The 19,977-nt window shown below is 36.1% G+C and overlaps 1 protein-coding gene across 5 annotated transcripts in view; it reads left to right on the top strand.

Annotated features, from left to right (window-relative positions):
• Positions 1-19,977, top strand: part of SORCS2 (sortilin related VPS10 domain containing receptor 2) — a 571,991-nt gene that overhangs the window by 541,310 nt on the left and 10,704 nt on the right. For all 5 annotated transcript variants that reach the window (XM_074904464.1, XM_074904468.1, XM_074904467.1 and 2 more), the window contains exons 20-25: positions 3,850-3,983; positions 5,321-5,444; positions 7,253-7,365; positions 8,995-9,120; positions 13,842-13,941; positions 15,414-15,516. In XM_074904464.1, coding sequence (XP_074760565.1) covers positions 3,850-3,983; positions 5,321-5,444; positions 7,253-7,365; positions 8,995-9,120; positions 13,842-13,941; positions 15,414-15,516 — 700 coding nt within the window. The remainder of the gene's footprint in view (positions 1-3,849; positions 3,984-5,320; positions 5,445-7,252; positions 7,366-8,994; positions 9,121-13,841; positions 13,942-15,413; positions 15,517-19,977) is intronic.

Raw genomic sequence — 19,977 nt, 5'->3', positions numbered from 1 at the left:
TCTTTGTTTTTCTTACTTTTGCTGCTGTGTAAAAGCCTCATGACAACTGTGAAGTAGTAAAGAAAATTACTAATTAAAATTAGGAAAAATGCATATTTTTTCAATAACCTCATGCAATCTTGAAGTGCTGTATGTTAATGCAGAGACTTGTAAACCTAATGTATTAGGAGGTCAGAGTTAGGGTTTTTTTTATTTGGGAGGATGGTGTATTAATCATTATACAGGAAGCATACCTCATTTCAAATCTTAGGTTTGATCCATATTCCTACCTCAATACCTCATTGGCAATCTTAGCAGATAAAATTTAACACTTCAAGCTTGTCTTCTTAGGAGCTTCTAGTTGCTGTATGAAGCAAGTAAACAGGTGTGTTGAGAAATGTATGAGCTCTTGAATGATTATAATCAAAATCTCTGTGTTTCTGTATGTCAGGCTACTGATTAAAGTACTAGAATCAAGATCTGAGGTAGTTAATTCTCACAAAGTTTTAAAGTGGCACTTAGGTGTAACTTTATGTTGGCAGGCAGTATTACTTGACTTCTCTTCCTCTCCTTAATTAAGACCTAAAAAACCCCATCAAATAGATTTAAAAGAAAAGAATAGCATAGCACAAGGAATATCATGCACCATCGCAAACTTAATGTACCTCAGTTCTCTCATAATTGAAATGAAGAAGGATATTCATAAATGGAACTGAATTTTCCTCTTCTTTTGAGATTCCAGACAGCTATTGCTTTGTCTGTTTTCAGCTGTGTCAAAAATTCAGAGACAAGTAACATCAAAAGAAAAGATACTCATCTTGCATTCTCCAAGTGTCTGTTTCCATCTGTTGTGAATGGTGTGCCTTCCATCCTAATCCCAAATTGCAGGAGCCATATTCAAGGCTATGCACAGATCCATGTGCTTTATGTCAGCCTGTCTAGTGACAGCTGATATTTATGTATTTTACTAGTCAGAGTCCTTGAGTCCAGAGTTTCCAGTTCTGCTTTGATTAGCAGATGGAGCCCAACCTATTGATGCTAATGGCCTATCTCCTATTAAAATCAAATGGAAAGGATCAGAATCAAATTCTCCACCTCAGCTTCATTATCTCTGTTGTGTTTGTTTTTTAAATCATTTGACATGTCCAGAGAGCTCAGATAAATTACTTAAGGCTTCACCATTACTTTTGTTTTTAGGAGCTTCTAGGTACTGAGAAGTAGATTAAACACAGGAAGAGTAGATCTGTACAAGCAACAAACAGCAAAAAACTCTGTGTAACAACCTTCTCTCCAGGGAGAACAACTTCTTACTGTTCAGAGAATGACAAGCAGTAGCAAGCCCTGACGAAAGCGGAACAAGCGCTTTCTCAAAATGTGCTTCTGGTGTGGCCTACATCAGGATAAGCAGTAAAAATAAAATATGTTGATTGTGGTTTATACAGTAGATTTACAAATTGCAGAAGCCAGAGATAATTTTCACAAATAAAATGACACCAAAATAAGAGGTTTTTGGCGTCAAAGTGCAGAGGCACAGAGCACTGAAAGCACATGCGGTCCATTTCTGAGCTTGTCCATGGACGCTGCACATGGTCTAAAAGACTCATGGAAGCGTATTACTCAGCCCACTTGAATAAATGCTTTCTATGTGATTTACTCTGTTTAATTATTTAAAGTAAATTACAAGATCTGAGTAAATTAGCTGGCACTAATTAAACTGCTATTTCTACATTCTAGAGAAACACTAATAGCATTCACTTACATTTTTTTACTGTGGAATACCATGAAAGCAGAAACATCTGTACATTCCTGCTTTCACTCTATCTCCAGCTGATGTATTCCCAGGGAATTTTTTCAGGAACAAACGATAAAGGGAATATTTTGTACTCCTGCCAAGTTCTGTTGCTATGGGATGCTCTGCAATGTAGGACAATTATATGAACTTTGGCCTGTCATCCAGATTATGCTTTCTGATCCAGATCACACAATTTACAACTTGTCAATGAACTTACAGCAAATCCGGTAGTATAAATGTAGTAGGTAACGCAAAATAAAAAGAGCTGAAGAAGAACTAGGCATATATATTCTTCACCATGAAACCATAATATACATAGTGTGTGAATAGCCATGGAGCTTTGAAAACTGCTGAAATTGTAGCTTCATTAAACAGAAATCAAGTAAGTCAACTTCATTCCTTAGTGTACACACTTAAGGGTGCTATGTAGCTTGTTCAAATGCATTATGGAATTGTGTGACTGAAACAAGCAGAAGGACTCACAATAATTACTTTTAGCTCTTTAATATATTGGAATGCCAAACTTGAAATAAGAGTCATCATTTTTAGTACCAAATAATTCCCCTAAAAATTTTGGAAAAGAAAGTAACCTTCTTCAGGAGAAAAAACATATCTCAAAATGATCAGTTTCCTCTGGGAAAATGTAAATTTATGGCAAAATAAAAATAGTGATGCCAATCCCTCCAGACTTCTTTGATTTGCCTTGTCAGAAGGAAAATCTGTTTCTAGGAGGAACAAATTTAGCTGAATTCCTATAATTTCTGAATTTTCCTCAAGACACCAGCAACAGGAAGAACATTTTAACTCTGTTTTGGTAAAGAAGGTATTGAAGAAACCATTTGTTTAAAGACCCAACATACCTTGAATTCATCTGGGTGATTAAAGTGTTATTGGAGAAAGCAAAGTGAAAGTGCTTTGGATGAAGCAGCAGGCAGGATGATTGAAGGGAGGTGGAAAGGGAGGGTGTGCACAGCTCAAACGACTTGGTCTCAAGTTCAATCAGTTTAGTCAAAGTGAATTAGCAGTGTTTGAGCAATGATTCAGTTCATGAAAGAGAGTAAGAGAAAGACTTTGGATTGGTGTTAATTACCTTTAAGTCTGCACTGAGATGAAAGACTTTTGAATGAGTTAAAAGATATTTAAAATGAAACCAAAATGGATGGTTAATATTCATTCTGTGTAACGAATGCCTTTTGGACCATACAATGGTTTGGTATCCTGGATAGATGGTGCAGCTGAAGTTAAGAAATTCTAGTTATCATATTATGCTATTATAAAGCTTTTATCTTCAGACATTCTGAAAAAGATATACTGGGAAACCTCCAAGGGAAAGATTTTCTATTAGTAAGGTTATTGTACTATGAAGCAAAATACAACATTAAGAAGCAGATAAAATCGCCAAAATGATGCATTTCTTTTATACAAGTAATAATGTTTACAGCATCCATAGGCAAAAGTTCAGAAAGGAATAAACTTACTCTAAGGCGCATTTTGAGGTACAGAGGTTATCTATTTTTATTTGCAAATAAATGCTCCACTGATATACACGTGTTTTTCAAAGCACACATTAATGAGAGTTTGTGTGGTGTGAGCCTAACAGCTGATATTTTATAATAGAAATTACTAGTCAGCAACGTTATTTTCCAGTTTTCTGCTTCTCCCTAAATGGTTTGAGATTTTTTAGATTTCTATTAGTTTGAAGTTTTTATTACTTTAAAAAAAAAAAAAAAAAAAAAAAGCTGAGATTGTCTTTTCCATATTTTAACCTAGAATATTTACTTACGTTTTCTAGAACTGGACATGCACAAAAAAAAAAAACCAAACCTGCATCAGAGGTGTATTTTGGTCATTGGTCTCATTGTTCTAGGACTTTCTTTGTGGTTTTTTGAAGGGTTTTTTTTGGTTGAAAAGAGGTCCTTTCAATTATGCCCATAGCTTTCAGTGCAGACGTAAAAGCATGAGGGAGGGAAGAATCAATTCAGGACATTATGGAGTGCAGGTGAGAGGCTTTTGGGGAAAGAGGCAATCAATAAATTGATGAATTCTTATCCAATGATGTTTTTGGAACTTTTATTCAGCTCCATTGCAGGCTTTAAATTTAGAAGTGGTTCCAGTTGTTGGGAGAAACCAGGAGGTCAACCTGACAGCCATCATACTGCCTAAGAACCCTAATTTGACTGTATTCTACTGGTGGATAGGAAACAATCTTCAGGTAGATGATAATTTTTTACTAAGATTATTTTCAGTCTCTTTCCAATAAAAGTTGAGTGTTACGTCTTACTTTAATAGAAATGCTCGCATGTTGCATGCCTTCTTTTAGGTCGTCTTTCATTCCAAATAGCCAGTTATGTCTCGTGGAAAGTGTTATCACATACATTTATGTGTTTTATCACATACATTTAAGATGTTAATTTCACTTTATTGCTAATTATGTGGAAATGGAAATTTTTCTCATAGAGTTGCTTTGTATTTCTAAATTATTTTGGGGGGAGGGGCACAAAAATTCATTCTATTTCATTACCTGTGGAAAAAAAAACTTGTGGAGGGAAGGGGAATGCATTTGGGATCATACCATTGGTGAATGATGAAACTTAGATTTATGCACTTCCAAGTTGATAATGTGAGTACTGTAAATTTATGTGCTATACAGAAATATATATATTCATTATACAGATAAATATTTTCTGGGAGTCTAAAATAAACTGATGTGTCAGAAACAACTGGGATATCTAAAACACACCGGGAGCACTCAGACAATCTAACCATATTAATTTGGGGATAGAAAATCTGGATAAACATATCCAGAGCAATAAATATCCAAGTATTTCTATTGGCAATATTTCTTGTCTATCTGGGTTAATTTCTTTTAAGGTAATTCTTTCAATAACAGGTAAGTAAAATATTTTCTTTGAGATAGACCAAGTGTGACAGAGGAATGCTTCAGATAAGCACAACAAAGTTTATTCTTGTAAATGTGCTGTCTACCATAATCCCAGCCTGCATCTGTTCATTATTGTTGACTTTGCCATTGCCAGAACAGGCACTGCAGATTCAGTGTAGTGTTGTGAAGGGTTTTGTAATTCATACAGATCAAGGAACAGAGTATCGCAGTTCCATCTTGGAGGTTATGGTGGTTATGGTGGACTGGTGTACTTCATGGGTCATGCTCTAAATCAGCAGAATTAATCCTTTTGACCCTGACATACCCGACATTTTTTGCGGCAAATGACTTGCTACATAGGATCTTCTTGAGATTGTTGAGCCTGCCTCAAAATCCATTTATTTCAGTGGGATCTGAATGAAAACCTAATATTCTAATGAATATTCTAAAAGAAATGTTTGCCTCATATGTCAGCTATTCTGTTTATAAAGGATCCATTTAGGGAAAGAAACATCCTTTATTGAAACTTATAATTGAACAGTTTGATAAAATGTTGACTGTGTAATTGACGTGAATTTTTTTTCATATTTTTAATGGCAGTCTCTTCAGACACTGTTCTCATGGTTCTGGCTGAAATTCTATTTTCAATTTTTCCTTGTTTTTTGAAGCCACTCCTTACATTGGAGAGTTTCCTGGTGACAAACTTTGCTGAGACAGGTGACATCAGAGTTACTGTCCAAGCTTCCTGTGGGAGCTCCATGCTTCAGGACTCAAAAGTTGTCCACGTTTTTGGTGAGACATTCCTCTTGTTAATTTTTTGTTTTGTTTTGTTTCATGTGTACTTGTTTCTTATACCTCTTAAATCAGCCCTGACACAACTGAACCTGTTGTAAAATTATATCTAATGCCACGTATAATTCTTAAAATTAGAGGGGTGAACTGTCACTATGTAACTCTATGAAGTTGAATAGTGTGATTGTATGGAAGGGTTTTATCCAAAACATTTTGTTTCCTGTGCTTATTTTAAGTGTTACTATGGTTCCTAACTGCTATATGTAGCACTAGTGCTTAAGTAGTACTTTGACCTATGATTAGAAAGTTTCTTAGAATTTTTAAATAAAGTAGTTTAAATATCTCTGAAAAAAAAGAAAATTTAGTTATAGATATGCTCTCAGCATTAAAAACTATGTGAAATAATTGCCTTTTATCTCAATATATCACTGTTCCTTTGATGTTTATCTGAGAGTTTGGATCAAATATAGCTCTGCTGTAACTATTGAATAACCCTTCAGCTCTTGTTTCACATTGTGCCCTGGTGTGTCTTGTTGTGTCTTACAATGTGGTGACAAGGCAGAATATACTGTGAAAAATGTAGTGCCGACAGATTATTTACATTTGTATTTGTGCTGTCACATGTGGGAATTCTGATAAGTGAAAAAGCTTCTTTCTAATGCAGAGCTAAAAGCCTTCAGATATCATGGAATACACAGCATGATACATCTCTATGGTCTGAAGAATATTCTGTTATTTTTGCTATTAGTATACTTATTTACTTAAAATAATGGTAAAAATCACACTCATGCTAAATGGAGCTTTTATGAACCTTCTCCTTTCCCAAGATAAATGGATTTAACGTTTTGGATACCACTTATAAATACATCCACTTTTTTAGAAATCTTTACAAGTGTGACTATAAGTGTGACCCTCCTAAGTGTGACTAGATCAATGACTTCGGCTTTCTAATGCTTCTTCTGCTCTTAGTATTGACCAGTCCTGATACCAAGAGCAAGAAAGTACTGGCCATGAGGGAAATAAAGAAACCTTTGGAATAGAAAACCACATTAAAATACAATTCTGTTGGAAGTGTTGGGGAGGCCAGGTTTGACTCATGAATTCCAGAGGATCTCTTCCTCTGTTTTGTATGAAGTTCCCCAGGTGTTGATCCAAGGAGCCTATAAAGAGAAAGAGAAGATTTTAAAGACTGTTTACTGAGGAACAGCCCATTTCCAGTTTTTCAGATATTTTTGACAATATCCAAAGAAATGTTGTGCGCGTACCTTGTTTTTATTTTTTCAAAGAGGGCAAAACTTAGCCTTTTGTCATCTCATTTATGTTCTTATTTTTGTAGCTAGGTTATGGAGTATGTAAAGTATTCATTTTACATGAAAAACAGGAACATGCAATGGGCAAAAAATATATGTTTATGATTCAGTGAGAATGAAATCAACTGGCACATTCCCATTACACATAAAAGAAACTAACCATGTTTGTGTGGTGTATTGTCCTAAGGAAAAATTATTGGGAAGGTTATGACCCCAGAGCATGTATGTAAATCTGCTTTGTTAATCTTTTTCTTCCTACTTTTTTATCTTTAGGCACAAATTGGATGATGATGAAAATACAGAAAGAAATAGAGTGCCTGACAGGACCGTACTGTCGCTCCATGCAAGAGTAGTGGAGTTCCTAGATACTGCTGTGCTGCACAGCAAATAATGCCAAACACATATTTTCAGCTTTTATTTCTACAAAACTGTTTTTGCAACCTGATTTATTACTTGTTCAAAACTGTTTGGTTGTTTGTTTTGTTGTTTTTTTCCTAGATCATTTTCATGTTCTTCCTCTGAAGTTTACTAAGCACCTGGACATGTACAACCCCGACATACCAGAGTGGAGAGAAGACATAGGGCGGGTAGTAACACGACTTCTTGCAAAGGTGCTCTTTCAGATTGCTCGTAAAATGTTCCCTCACCAGTTGTAAAGCTTGAAGGTTAAGTTAATGCCTTCTCCTTTAGAAAAAAGGAGGCAGAGCAAAATAATAAAGTGAACCTCATGAGCCACATTTCAAACAAGTTTGAGCCTAGCTTTGCTTTTACATGCAGGCTGTAGATGATGATATTGTAGCATAGACAGTTCAGAACTAACACAGCCTAATTGGCAATTAATGCTAAATATTGCTCTCTGGGATTAGGGATAGACATATTGGCAAATACTGCTGACTCCAAAACAGGAAGAGTAGCTTAAATGTGATATATTTAGAAGTTAAGCAAAGGATGCTGTGTAATATAAAAGACATAGTCTTTGTGTAATAGCAAAGCAGAAAGAAAGAATTTACAATGTCAGTTGTGTAACTTTGGAAATTATATATAATATATAGGCACACACTTCATACAGCTGGTTTTTTAGATCACATTCACAAAAGAAATGTGGGTTGGAAGCAGCTGAACCCTGTAGGTTAAATCAAGTACAAAGCCATGCAGCACTACTGTGAGGTAAGTAAAGAGCACCCCATGAAAACGGTGAGCTCTAGAGCTGTGCTTTTCAGGTACACAGGCTGCAAGCAACCGAGTGTGCACACACTAACTTTGGTGAGGGCAATAGCACTGAGGTGCAGGTTGATAATGTTTTTAAAATACTTGCATTTGAAATCACTTGACTTTTCCCGCATTTGCAGTCATGCAAATCAGCTCTGCAATTTTGACTTTATACCGTTTTCTGCCTTTTTTTAGTGGTTCATATCAAATGTCAAATTAAATTTCCCACTTTTATCAACTTAAACCCATTCCGTAACCACTGTCAGTCAAATAAATATTTTACTCCCTTATAAAATAGCCCTTGCATTTTAATAATTGTTAAATGATTTGCAAACACATATGAATGATTTAATGGAATTTCAGAATCTGTTTGGGTAAGGTTACAGGAAGTGTCCAGGGTGCTCTCATTAGAATCGTGTGACTGTATTATACATTCTATGGAGGAATTTGGGACTAAAAGCAAAATTTGCTCAAACTATTTTGAAAAGGGATAAACTTGACTTTCAGTGGGGGATGCATGTATTCATTACAATTTCAGGAACTCAGTTTAGGTGCTCAATCTCACCCTGGAAGACTTCTCTCCATCCATTAAACACAGATGGAAAAGTAGCCTCCTTAAGCTAAAGCTAGCTGTAATGAATATGCCCTTCTAAGTCTACTAAGTGTCTGAATGGCACACAAAGGTTCCTAAATCACATAGGAATTTTTTTTTATGTTACCCTAGAAATTCACAGCCATCGCAGAGTTTTACTAAAACTGCATACCACTTCATTTTGCTTCTTTCCATGATGCCACTAAATTGCTTTAATGTGATAACACTGCTTAGCTCTTCCAGTCTTCAAAGAGCAGCTCACATTTCAGTTAATTTATGTTTGGCTTTGTTCATGTTTTAGCTTCTGTTGGAATCCCCTCTAAATATTAATGATCTGAACACCAAAGACCAAAAGACATGTATGGAGTTTATTTACGTATTTTCTATTACATGTAAAGGATGATGTCCTATAATTTGTCATATGCCTTTGTCGTTGCAGGAAACCAATATACCCAAAGAAACACTCATGACGGTCGTGAAACCTGGTCTACCCACAACTGCTGACTTGCATGTGCTACTACCAGCAAACCAGCCAAAAAGGAAGAGAAGTGTAACTAGTGATAAGGTAACCAGAGCAATGTATTTCTGTTTAGGACAGTTCCATCCTGTTCTGCAATCCGTGGCTGTACTCTCATTTATGTGAAATTAAAAGGTGTTTACTAACTATGTAAAGATCTCACTCCCACCTGATAAGAGACATGTAAAAGCTAGCAACAGCTATGACTGCTGTGTTTGACACAGCATAATCTTGTGCTTACTGGTATTAGTGTGTTACTCAAGAATACTCAACAATAATGATCTGGTTTTTAAACAGAAACAACAGTTGATGGCATGTCAGTCTATGAAGACCTAGTAGAGCAGAGTGTATTTAGAACACTGATATTTCTAAAGAAGGACGAACCATCTCTGCACTGTCTTTAGACTTATATATCATGTCAAACAGAAACAGAACCTTAATAGTTGACCTATAATGTAAAGAGCATCAAGCAGGTAGTTTCTGACTTTATGAGCAAATGTCCTTTTCAATTGGAAGGAAACGAGTCAAGTGAACACAGGAATGAAAAACAGACATTAGTTTCTCCCTACTTATTTCCATACCATATTTCTTCCATAGCAAAAGACCTTATGCCACTTGAAAATCAGAAGACTGACACTTACAGTTTATGATATTTGTCCTTTTGCTGGGATAGAGAAGGAACAGATCCCAACACTGGACCTGTATCTTGAAGTTCAAGTCCTGCCAGTAACAGAGAATCCCAGTGTAAGGTATTGTTAGTTTTGAGACACATTTTACAAGTTTTTGAGATGAGGTCACAGTATCCAAAGAGCTGGATAAAGTAGGTAAAACGAAGCTCTTTCTATGAACAAAAAACCAGTAGATTGTGTTTGGAATTGAGGGCGTACACTTTGGAAGGTCCAATTGAGTATGTTGATGTGGAAGTACTCCAACGGGTGTCTTTAAAATGCACAGAGTACAGTGTAAATGCACCAACATTTCTGCTTTATGGCAACCCCAACCCCTACTACTCTCCCTCTGTTATCACAGTGGGAAGTCCTGGAAGTCTGAAATCCTGATTATGTTACAGGAAATGGTTAATTTTAACGGGTTGTTTCTTTAGTAGAGAGTCATTCATGAACTCTGGCTTTCAGACAGGTGTCTATTACCACTCAAAATTATTTGTGTCCTTCTGCTTCTTGAAGAAGCACGGTGTAGCCTCTGAAGGAATTTATTTCTCTTTATTCTGAGCATATATGGAATGGACGTCTTTAATGATTTGAGGGAACTGATGGTGATAGGTTCATAGGTTGTGCAAACATTTCATTTCAGTTCAAAGTGGTGTTACGCATATTAGTTCCCTTTAAATCTCAACTGTTATATTAGCGCTGTGCTTCAAGGCAGCTTAAAGAATATCATCAATTATAATTAATGCTGTTGCAAGGTTTTTTTCATGTTTATGTCTGAAATATCCTGTGAGTTACTCCAAAGATTAAAGAAGACCAATCACATGTTGCAAATGATTTGCAAAAACTTCTGTTCAGTGAGGCTATGGGGAAATTACAGTAGTTTAGCAGGGCACAGTTTCTGTGACAAGTAGTCCTCTGGTAAGACCTTGCAAAGGCTTTCTGAAACTAGAGGAGCACTGAAAGGTGAAATTAATTATGTAATCTGGAGAATAGATGTACATTTCTGACATTGTTAGGATGGACCAGGACACACCAGTGGTAGTTGGGTGTTACATGTATGGAAATACCAAATACAGTACAACCTACATTTCGTTGGAGCAGGAACAAAGGGAAACAGGAGCAGTTACAGTGACCTGTGCTATTCAGTGGTAAGGTACACTAGTATCACACTTCAGCACCAATTGTTTTATAGAGTACAATGCTGTAGAGCCAGACTTGGAGTGCTAGCTGCCTACGTTTCTATTTTTGTATTATTGTTAAGGGACACTACTTTAGCTGTTGATATGTGCATATAGATTTGTTGATTTAGAATTGAATGGCATAAATTTTGATAAAATGTGTTGTATCAGAATCCATTATGACTCAGGAAATATCCTGAAAATATAGTCTATGTAAATAAGCTTAGAAGCAGTAACTGGTTGAGTCAACAGGAAAATACTCATAGTGTCACCAGAGTAGAATCTTGAAGGTTTTCATCATGTTTCACTGGAAGGATGTGTTTTGTCATCCTGCTAGTGCCAGTTCTCAAAGTCAGTGTTGTGACACTGTTGTGAGGACCCACCAATGCAAAATGTTTTCTGCACATTTGGAGGAGGTGTTCCTAAAATCCTTAACTTAGACATAGTTATGAAATGTCTTCCCTTAAAGAGAACCTATTTGTTCTTGGCTGAAGACCTTTTAGATTTGGGATATTAAGTGATTTCAGAAGGATTGTTAAAGGTGATAATTTGTTTGTCAGGCAGAGAACACCTGCTTGGTGGAGTTCCTATTGGTGTTTTACATGGAGTGTTGTGATGTGATGCTATTTGTTAAGTTAGTGATCTGGAATGGGAGTTATTACTGGTAAAAGTAGCCAGCAATAACAAAGATCATAAGTTGGCAGTGTGGTATTAGGAGCCCTTTGGATGATTCTGAAATTTGGTTCCATTCTGACAAAAGCACTTTTTCATTCAAATCTATACATGTAGAAATAAAAGCTGAGTGTGACTTATTTAATTCTAATCACTGACTCTAGAGGAAGACTTGGTTGCTTAATTTATGCACATCTGTTACATGTCTAATGTCAGGTGGTATGACTCCAGTTGAAAGGGTTAATTAAAGTGCATTTAAACTATAGCCTGGAAAACAGTGGCTCTGTGGAATATTTGGGGCTCTAGCTAGACAAACTACTACATGAAAATTCCCAGTGAGTTACTTTGGCAAAAAGGGCAAGTCAGACCCCTAGATGTATAAGTGGGTAAGAGTTTAAATAGTGTCATTATTTTTGCATTCTTATACCACAGTGCAGGAACCATTGTATTCACATCTTCAAATTTTAGCATTGGAAAGGATGTAGAAAAAGATGATAGAAAATTCAAATGCATTAAAACTTAACTTAGAGAGTCTAGGGAGGAACTCCAAACACTGGATTTGTTTTTTAAAAACTTGAAGAGGTAGCAGCATAGTGTTCAATAAGCACCTTGGGGCAGGAAAAAAAAAAAGCAAAAAAAAAAACACCCCAAACACCACAACAACAAAAAAACCCACAGAAAAATAAAAACAAAAAAAAAACACATGAGTACTGAAACAACCATAAATCTAACAGTGAAATAAATAAGCCAGAACCTTTGTCTGGATTCACATGAGGTTCAAATTTTTGACCTGTGAAAGTATAGTTTGTCTAGGCTTGGGTTGGAGCCCAGGGGTGGAGAGAGAAATAACGAACAAGTGTTAGTCACTTAAGCAAAAACAAGAGCAAATGTTGGATTCTTCAAACTTCTGCCAGGAAAATATGATGTATCCAAATCTGTGGGGCTCAGTCATTTCCATTTACTGGCTGAAAGTCAGATTAGTCTAAAGTACTGGTCCCTCCTGCATTGTATACCACAAACATGTGAATTAGCCTGGACTGAGACAACGTAACTCTATTTCAGTGGTGCCCGCATCATTTTAAAGGCTGCTAATCAGTATAGCTGTTATATCCATTCTCTTTTCAGACTTTGGGCAAAAAGATAAATACTAAGGAGCTATCTGGAGTAGCTGTCTTGCAAAACAACTGAGGCCATGCTCACATCACCCTTATGTTGAGTCATTTCCCCACCAAAAAAAAAAAAAAAAAAAAAGTAATATAGTCAGTGGAATGGCTTCAGAAGTTAGATATTCCTCAATATGAGTAAGAATATTTGAATTTCAACTTCTGTACCATCTCTGTCCATAACATGAGAGAGACTACAGAGATTTCTATCTATTATACTGCAAGGGCTTGTCAAAGATGAGCACCGTAATTGATAATATCATAAAACGAGTTACTCATGAAGGTTTCATGGATATAAAGTGTATTTCTAATTTGGCATCCTGTGGGAAGTCATATGCTAAATTAGAAGGCATAGAGTATAAAACTAGCTTTGATCTTTTAGAAAATTACTCATGTTGAAGACAAAAGCAAGTAGAAGGGAAAATTCAGACAATTTGTCATCTGGGGTTAGGATATGATGGTATATTTAATGGTTCTGCTCCATAAAAATGTGAGAGACCATATTTTACCCTGCTCTATCCACTGGAGAAAAATAGGAGGAATCCTGATTTTTTCCACATGGATGGATGTATATATTTCTACAGAGTATTGTTAAAAATGAGGTATAAATGGAATTCATCCCATTATAGGTAAGGAGATGAGGTAAATTACGATGTGCAGTTCATTATCAAATAGCAGTTACTTTTCATAGCAAGAAATCTAAAGTGACATCACAGGTTTTCTTCTGCTAGGTTAGAAGAATTGAGAGTTTTTAATATAGATTATGCACTGTGTGAGTTATGACCAAGGTAAACCCAATAGCGCGTGCAAATGACATGCTGTCTGTCACATCCTGGGTAAATGTAAAGGCTTTGGTTAGCAGAAAGAAAGATTCGGCTATAAAGATTTGACATTTTCAGCTTTTATGGATTGTGAAGTTTTGCATGATTTTTAAATATGGAATTTCTTTAAGATTTCAGCTCACCGCTGACAAATGTTTTATGAGTTTCTCACCATTTAATGAACCAGAGGTTTTCCTTTTTAGAGCATTGAGGCTCTCAAAGTGGAACAGAGTGCAAGACATCTGAAATTCTCTCTTGTATTTTCAGAGGATAGCGACTATAAAGCAGGCCTTGAATGCACACAACATCAGTTTCTTTCTGAGGGGAGGATACTGGGTCTTAGTGACTTTAGCTGACTCCGGTTCAGGTAAATATATAAACAAAGCTTCCAACAGACCAACCTTTGGATGCCTGTCTGAGTTCTGATAAGTTAAGAAGAATTTCTTCATATCAGCATAGATGTGTACATATACACGCATACATATATATTTACTTGGTATTTGTTATATTATGTATAGATACATAAATATATATGTGTATATATATGTATGTAAATATATATATACATATGCACACATATATATATGGGTATATTTTCATTTGGTACTTGTTAACAATCACCAAATAAATATTTATTACATATTTCCATTTTTGTCATACATCATGATTTGTTTCAGAAGGTTCTTGATTTTTTCTGTGTAACCATGAGATTAACTAAATACCTATATTATAGAAAACAGTGCTCTGAAGGAAATGCCAACCAGGCTTCAAAAAAACCATCTGGTAAAGCACTTTGTCTGCCCTGGCTGCCGAGGAAGCAGAGTTTCTTTACTTCAGCCATTAACTCTGCAGATATAACTCCAGGGATCTGGGACTAGCCTTGCATCTCTGCCTTGCAGTGGAAGCCAGTTTGAGACCTTCAAATCAACTGACATGAAGCTTGCTGTAGGGACTCCACAGTGCTAATGCTGTCCTGAGATAAATTATATATCTATATGTGTTTAAAACAAATGGAAAGAGGAGGTTTGCATGCATTTTCTGCATCTCTGTATTTACTATGTACTTCGAAACTGGTTGAAGAGACTATGTGTGCATGTGTGTATATGTGTGTGTATTTTGAGCGGAGATACATTAAAAAGATGTTTTAACGAGAAGGTTCAGCTTTGACATGAACCCTGTATTAGAATGTCCTGTAGCTTTTGTTTGTGTATCATATCCCATAATATATCCTTCTTTCTTGTTTCTGTGCGTTGTGGGAGAACAGCTTAGCTGACCACAATCAATTTATGTAAATACTGCTGTGATATTTTATCTGTCAGCTCTCTGTAGAAGACAAAGCTCTTTTATCTGGTCTCTAGTGTATAATCATGCTGCAGTTTTGCTGTGTTACCTTTTCTGTTTTAGAGGGCTAACTTTTGTTAGCCAGCAGAAAAGGCTGGCATTGGAAGAAGCCCATGTTCATTCTAGCCTTTACCAGTGTACAATCTTAGTTCATCTGTGAATTAGTACAGCCCTGCTTTTGCCATGCATGTACTTAGGGTATGTGATCATTTCCTATGATAACTAGATTCTCAGAAAAAAAAAAAAACAGTGAGTATGCAGATAATTAAAACTTCAGGGGTTTGGGTTTTTAATTGGTCGCCTGTTCTTCAGGCACAAGTCACCAATTATTTTTGTGTTGTTGCCTTTTTTGAAGAGCCTGCGGATGGACTGAAAAGAAGAGGTTACACAAATGACAAAAAATGGTTTTGACCTGACAATTAGATAGAAAAGAAAGCCTAAGAACATGACTGACCTGAAAGAGGACATGCTAAGCTGTTCTTTTATTTTGTATTTCAGACTCTCAGAGGATTGGAGGAGGCAGTGGCTACTGGGCTATTGTGGTTCTCTTTGTTATCTGTCTAGTTGCAGTTGGAGCTTTCATCCTCTACAAGTTCAAAAGGCAAGTAAACCTTAATCAACAACATATACATTTTAAGAATTAGAAATATCCACAGATCAGCAAAACAGAGTTTATTTGAAAAGGAGTTTTCTTGGAAGAATTGCAAAAAGTCCACTGCTTTGAAAACTGTGTTTTTCTGAACTTTTCAGATATCAAGGTACTTCACTGAGGCTTGCTTTCACTTGATGTGTTCCAAGATAAATAGCAGTGATATGGGAACTATGGAGAGTTTGTTCAGCATGTCTAAATAATACCATGAAGAAAGAGAGCTGAGCTAAAGTATTATTCCTGATTAATTCCTACCTCCTTACTCCTAGCAGTTATGAACAAACTAAATCAAAACTAACTCAGACAATGAGTGCATCTGCAATGCTGATTTGCTTTAAAAATGTTTTATCAAAATGCATAGCTCTGGAGTTTCTCTTTGCACACATTACATTTTAATTGCTGGGGCAATGCCACGTAGAATGATGGAAACAGATTAGTGTTAATTTGACACTAGAGCATGTTGAGGGAAGAAATAATTCTGAAAGTGGCCTTTATGAGATATGCATTCTCAAAATTGACAGGGGATACCATGCTGGTCTTTGATGGTCTGATAGGTCTTTAGTCTGCAATTTATTTTAATTGTAGCTACTAGGGTGCTGTGCAATTCAAAGAATTTTGGATTTGTTGAAGTGTTTGTGTAATCACTGGCTCTGCTCTTGTTAGTTTGTATCTCTGGGGCATTTAGAAGCTATTGGGTTTGATCATACTGGAAACAAACCTTCATCATCGTCAAATCCAGATGTCCTTACTCATTGAGGATTCCTACTGATTTGCCTTATTCTTTAAAGATAGATTTTTATTTGAAATAAACATAAGTTTATAGAAATGGATGCAGCACTGAGTTTGTGATAGCAGTAAGCATACATAGCATTTAAGTAAGAGTTTGTTTAGATAAAGAGGTTTTAAGTCAATAGAGAAAACCTTTTTTTTTCAAGAATCTCTTAATTTTCTTGCTTCAGCACTTGTTTCTCAGAGCTGAGTGGCTGATTGCTCTAAAGGACAAAGCACAGAATGCTGTATCAGATTGTCTACAACTGAATAAAAATTCATTTAGCTATTTTAGGTGCCTGCAGCAAGGAAAAGCATAAAAATGGTTGATGTGATGTAATTATATTATTTCAGAAGCAATACATGGAAGATTTGCTGTTTGTAATGTGGGATCATAAAGCTTGCTTGTGTAATCTTTCGAAAGCTGTATGATTTATATCTTTTATTAGCTCTTAAATGAGAGCAATTAAATAACAGACACGATTACTGCATGGCAAAAGTATAAAATATTCAAGAAAGGGAAAAAAAATTATTTTCTTAGAGTTCTTTCAAAAATGCCCAATGAACCATTGCTTTATAAATAGAGCTTTTATTAACTATAGTACAATTTGCAGATTGTGAACTTTAATGTCTCTCACACTTCGATTTATAATTTGTGAAAATCATTTTCATTTAAATTTTGTGGGGGTTTAATTTAGGTGCAAGTGAGGAGAACTGTGAGATATATTCAAATGTTTCTCAGTAGCCTGAAAACTGCTGTTGGCACTGATGAATGACCATGCAGTAGTATTCAATTTTAGTCCGTATCATATCTGTTTCTGATATATTTGACAGAATTCTTTCTAAATATTCCTGCTAAGCTTTTCCAAGATGACAATTTTTTTTTTGTTGCATCCCTCATTTGCAAATTGATCTTTAAAGAATATTGAATGCCTAATCAGTGCTACGTTTGAAAAATCACTTTTTCTCCATGTGCTCCCTGTGAACTCCTCTCCCACCCAAATCTTTAATCTCTTAAGAAAAGCCTTTCCTGTGTTTATAAAGACGGATGGGGAATCCCCACGGAGTACTTACTTGCAAGTATAGTCCCTTTTAAGTCAGTACAGTGAGTATGTAAGTTTACAACTGGGACTGAGGCTATGAAACTGAGTGTCCTTCATAAATATAAAGGTTACAAGTTGTAATGCACAGGGGCAGGTTGTCAATATTGTATGTCTGTATGTTAAAAATTAATTTGCTGGAAGAATGCCGTAGGCAACAAAAATTGTTCAATTTTAGGAGATAATTTCACTAGAATAACACTAGGCCATATGGTAACTCAGACAACACATGCAAATACAAATATTAATTATTTCCACATAGAAATTAGAGACATGTATAAGGTGTTGAAAAGTTAATACTGTCCATAATTTTTATGTATGAGTCACTAAATTAAGAAGGAGAAGAAAGACATTTAGTGGTGCTTTCCTTTCATTTAAGTAAGTTGATAGTCAGATACTCCCTTCAGAAAAGGTTTAAAACTCATTTTTTCCCCAAATCAGAGAAATGTTTATAAATCTTAGTTTTATCACTATAGTAATTGGGTCTACAGGAATTGCAGTTAGCAGTGGGGCTCAGGCAATACAGATAATCTGCAAAAGACTGCATGGATATGCCTTGGACTATTCTTTTTCTCTTTCTCTCTCTTTGCGAGCCCAAAGGACAATTCTTAAGGTTAAGTTTGATACCTGGAAAGATACAAGATGGAAAGACTTCCTTGCAGATAAGATGGTGACTGGATTGACAGGGAGGTTACGGCTTCAGTGCAGAGGCACTATTCAGGATTTGTGATGAAACGTAAAGAGAAAATAGTGGACTTCTGTGTAGATCATTGTATAATTTCAATAGAAAATGGAGAAACCTGCACAAACTGCCCAATGGTTCCTGAGTGCTGAAGCCCCTTGTACCCATGCATGGTCACCTGCCTTACCTGCCCAGATTATTTCTGAAGTGAATGTCATAAGAACTTGGGTCTTAATTTACACACATTTTTGTCAGACAGAATGACAAAATTAATTACACACATTTTTGTCAGACAGAATTGAGAGATGAAAGATGGTGTTGGCAAGCCATAAGGGACTAATCTAATACCTCTCTTTAATGAATCTTTCAGGGCAATCAGGACAGCTATGATAAAACTTGCTGCTCCTGTTTAATTTCTCATCTTCTGAAAACTGCAATACCCAGCACTAAAAACTGGTATCCCTCACAAGAAGTAAATCTCACAAAACTAGTTTGAGGTAGAACAGTAATCTGAAAATAACACTCCTGCATAAGATTCTGTGTCAGATGCTTCATATGCAGAAAATAAACAGAGTATTTTATCTAGTTAAGTAGTAGGGTAGGGGGAAAACAGAGGCAGATTCATAGAGAGGTACTGGGATTTTGGCTGATTGGTTATATGCATAGTGAAAACCAGTGCCATCTCATCACTCTTGAAGGGATGCTCATTAAAAAGAAAAGATTAAAATTGTATGATTTCCCACTACCCTAATCAAAACTAAAATTGTAGTGTCTGCTGGATAATCAGAGCTGTCATGGTTGTCTGGCTAATGATTAGGTGATGGTAGGTTACATCCATTCTGGTATGCCCTAATCCCAAATACTTAAACACTGACTAAGAAGACTGCTCCCCTCTGTTCTTATACGCAGTAAAATTGCAAGCATTTACCATTTCATCTCCTTGCCACCCTCGACCCCACCCCCATTTTATCTAATGGCCTATTTGTGCATCCAGCCACTTCTCGCCAGGAACAAGTGCTCAGAAATTTGGTGCTGGAGTCCCCAGAGCTCGTGGACCAACTCCTGGCAATCCTGAGAGGGGTTGATTGCTTTAGAAAAAAAAAATAGAAGGCCAGAAAATCTTGAGACATGCAGAGTTCTGATCCTTTGTGATCAAAGTAAGCAAGCAATTCAGATTAGTAAATCAAAAGTAAATTTTAAATTATAAATGCTGATGGTTTCAAAAACTAATTCTAGTTGTATCTCACAAATGAGCAAGGATTGGTTTAGATAGTTTGGAAGGGGTTGAATTCTCAGCATGGCAGCAAGAAGCAAGAGGTAATACCTCAGCTGCTAAATCTGACTGTGGCTGTGGCACAAGAGGCAGTGCAGACCACTAACATGAATGGTGGGCAAACCAAGAATAAATTGCCTTTTCTTTGTTCATACTTTCTGAGTATGGAAATCACCAATCTGATGCCTCAAGCAAACAGCATGTACAATACTCACTAGTATGCTTCAGTCGTTTGAGCATCCAGGTAAAATGGACTACAGGTGATTCTTTTGACCTGAAAAATATGAAGCAGCTGGTAAATATTTTTTAGAAATCAGGTCTATTTTTTAATGCAGATCTGGGACCTGCATATATTTTTTTTCTATATCATGCCATCTTTACTAAATTTGGTTCAGTAGTGATACATTTCTTCCATTCCCTTTCAAATAATGTTTATATTTTTTTGTGGGTTTCAAGTTGCTATCCAGAAAAGAGTTCTTCATCCTTTCGGTGTAAGCTTCTATGGTGTGGGGTCCTAAGCAACAGGATAGAGAAGACAAATAGCTGTCTGCACTAGTCAAAGTGGAGGAAAGGAGAAATATTTTATAGCC

The sequence above is a fragment of the Athene noctua genome, chromosome 4 (assembly GCF_965140245.1).
Source record: "Athene noctua chromosome 4, bAthNoc1.hap1.1, whole genome shotgun sequence".
In the NCBI taxonomy this organism is placed as follows: domain Eukaryota; kingdom Metazoa; phylum Chordata; class Aves; order Strigiformes; family Strigidae; genus Athene; species Athene noctua.
The sequence above is the reverse complement of the archived record's forward strand: the minus strand, read 5'-3'. Positions and strand labels throughout refer to the sequence as shown.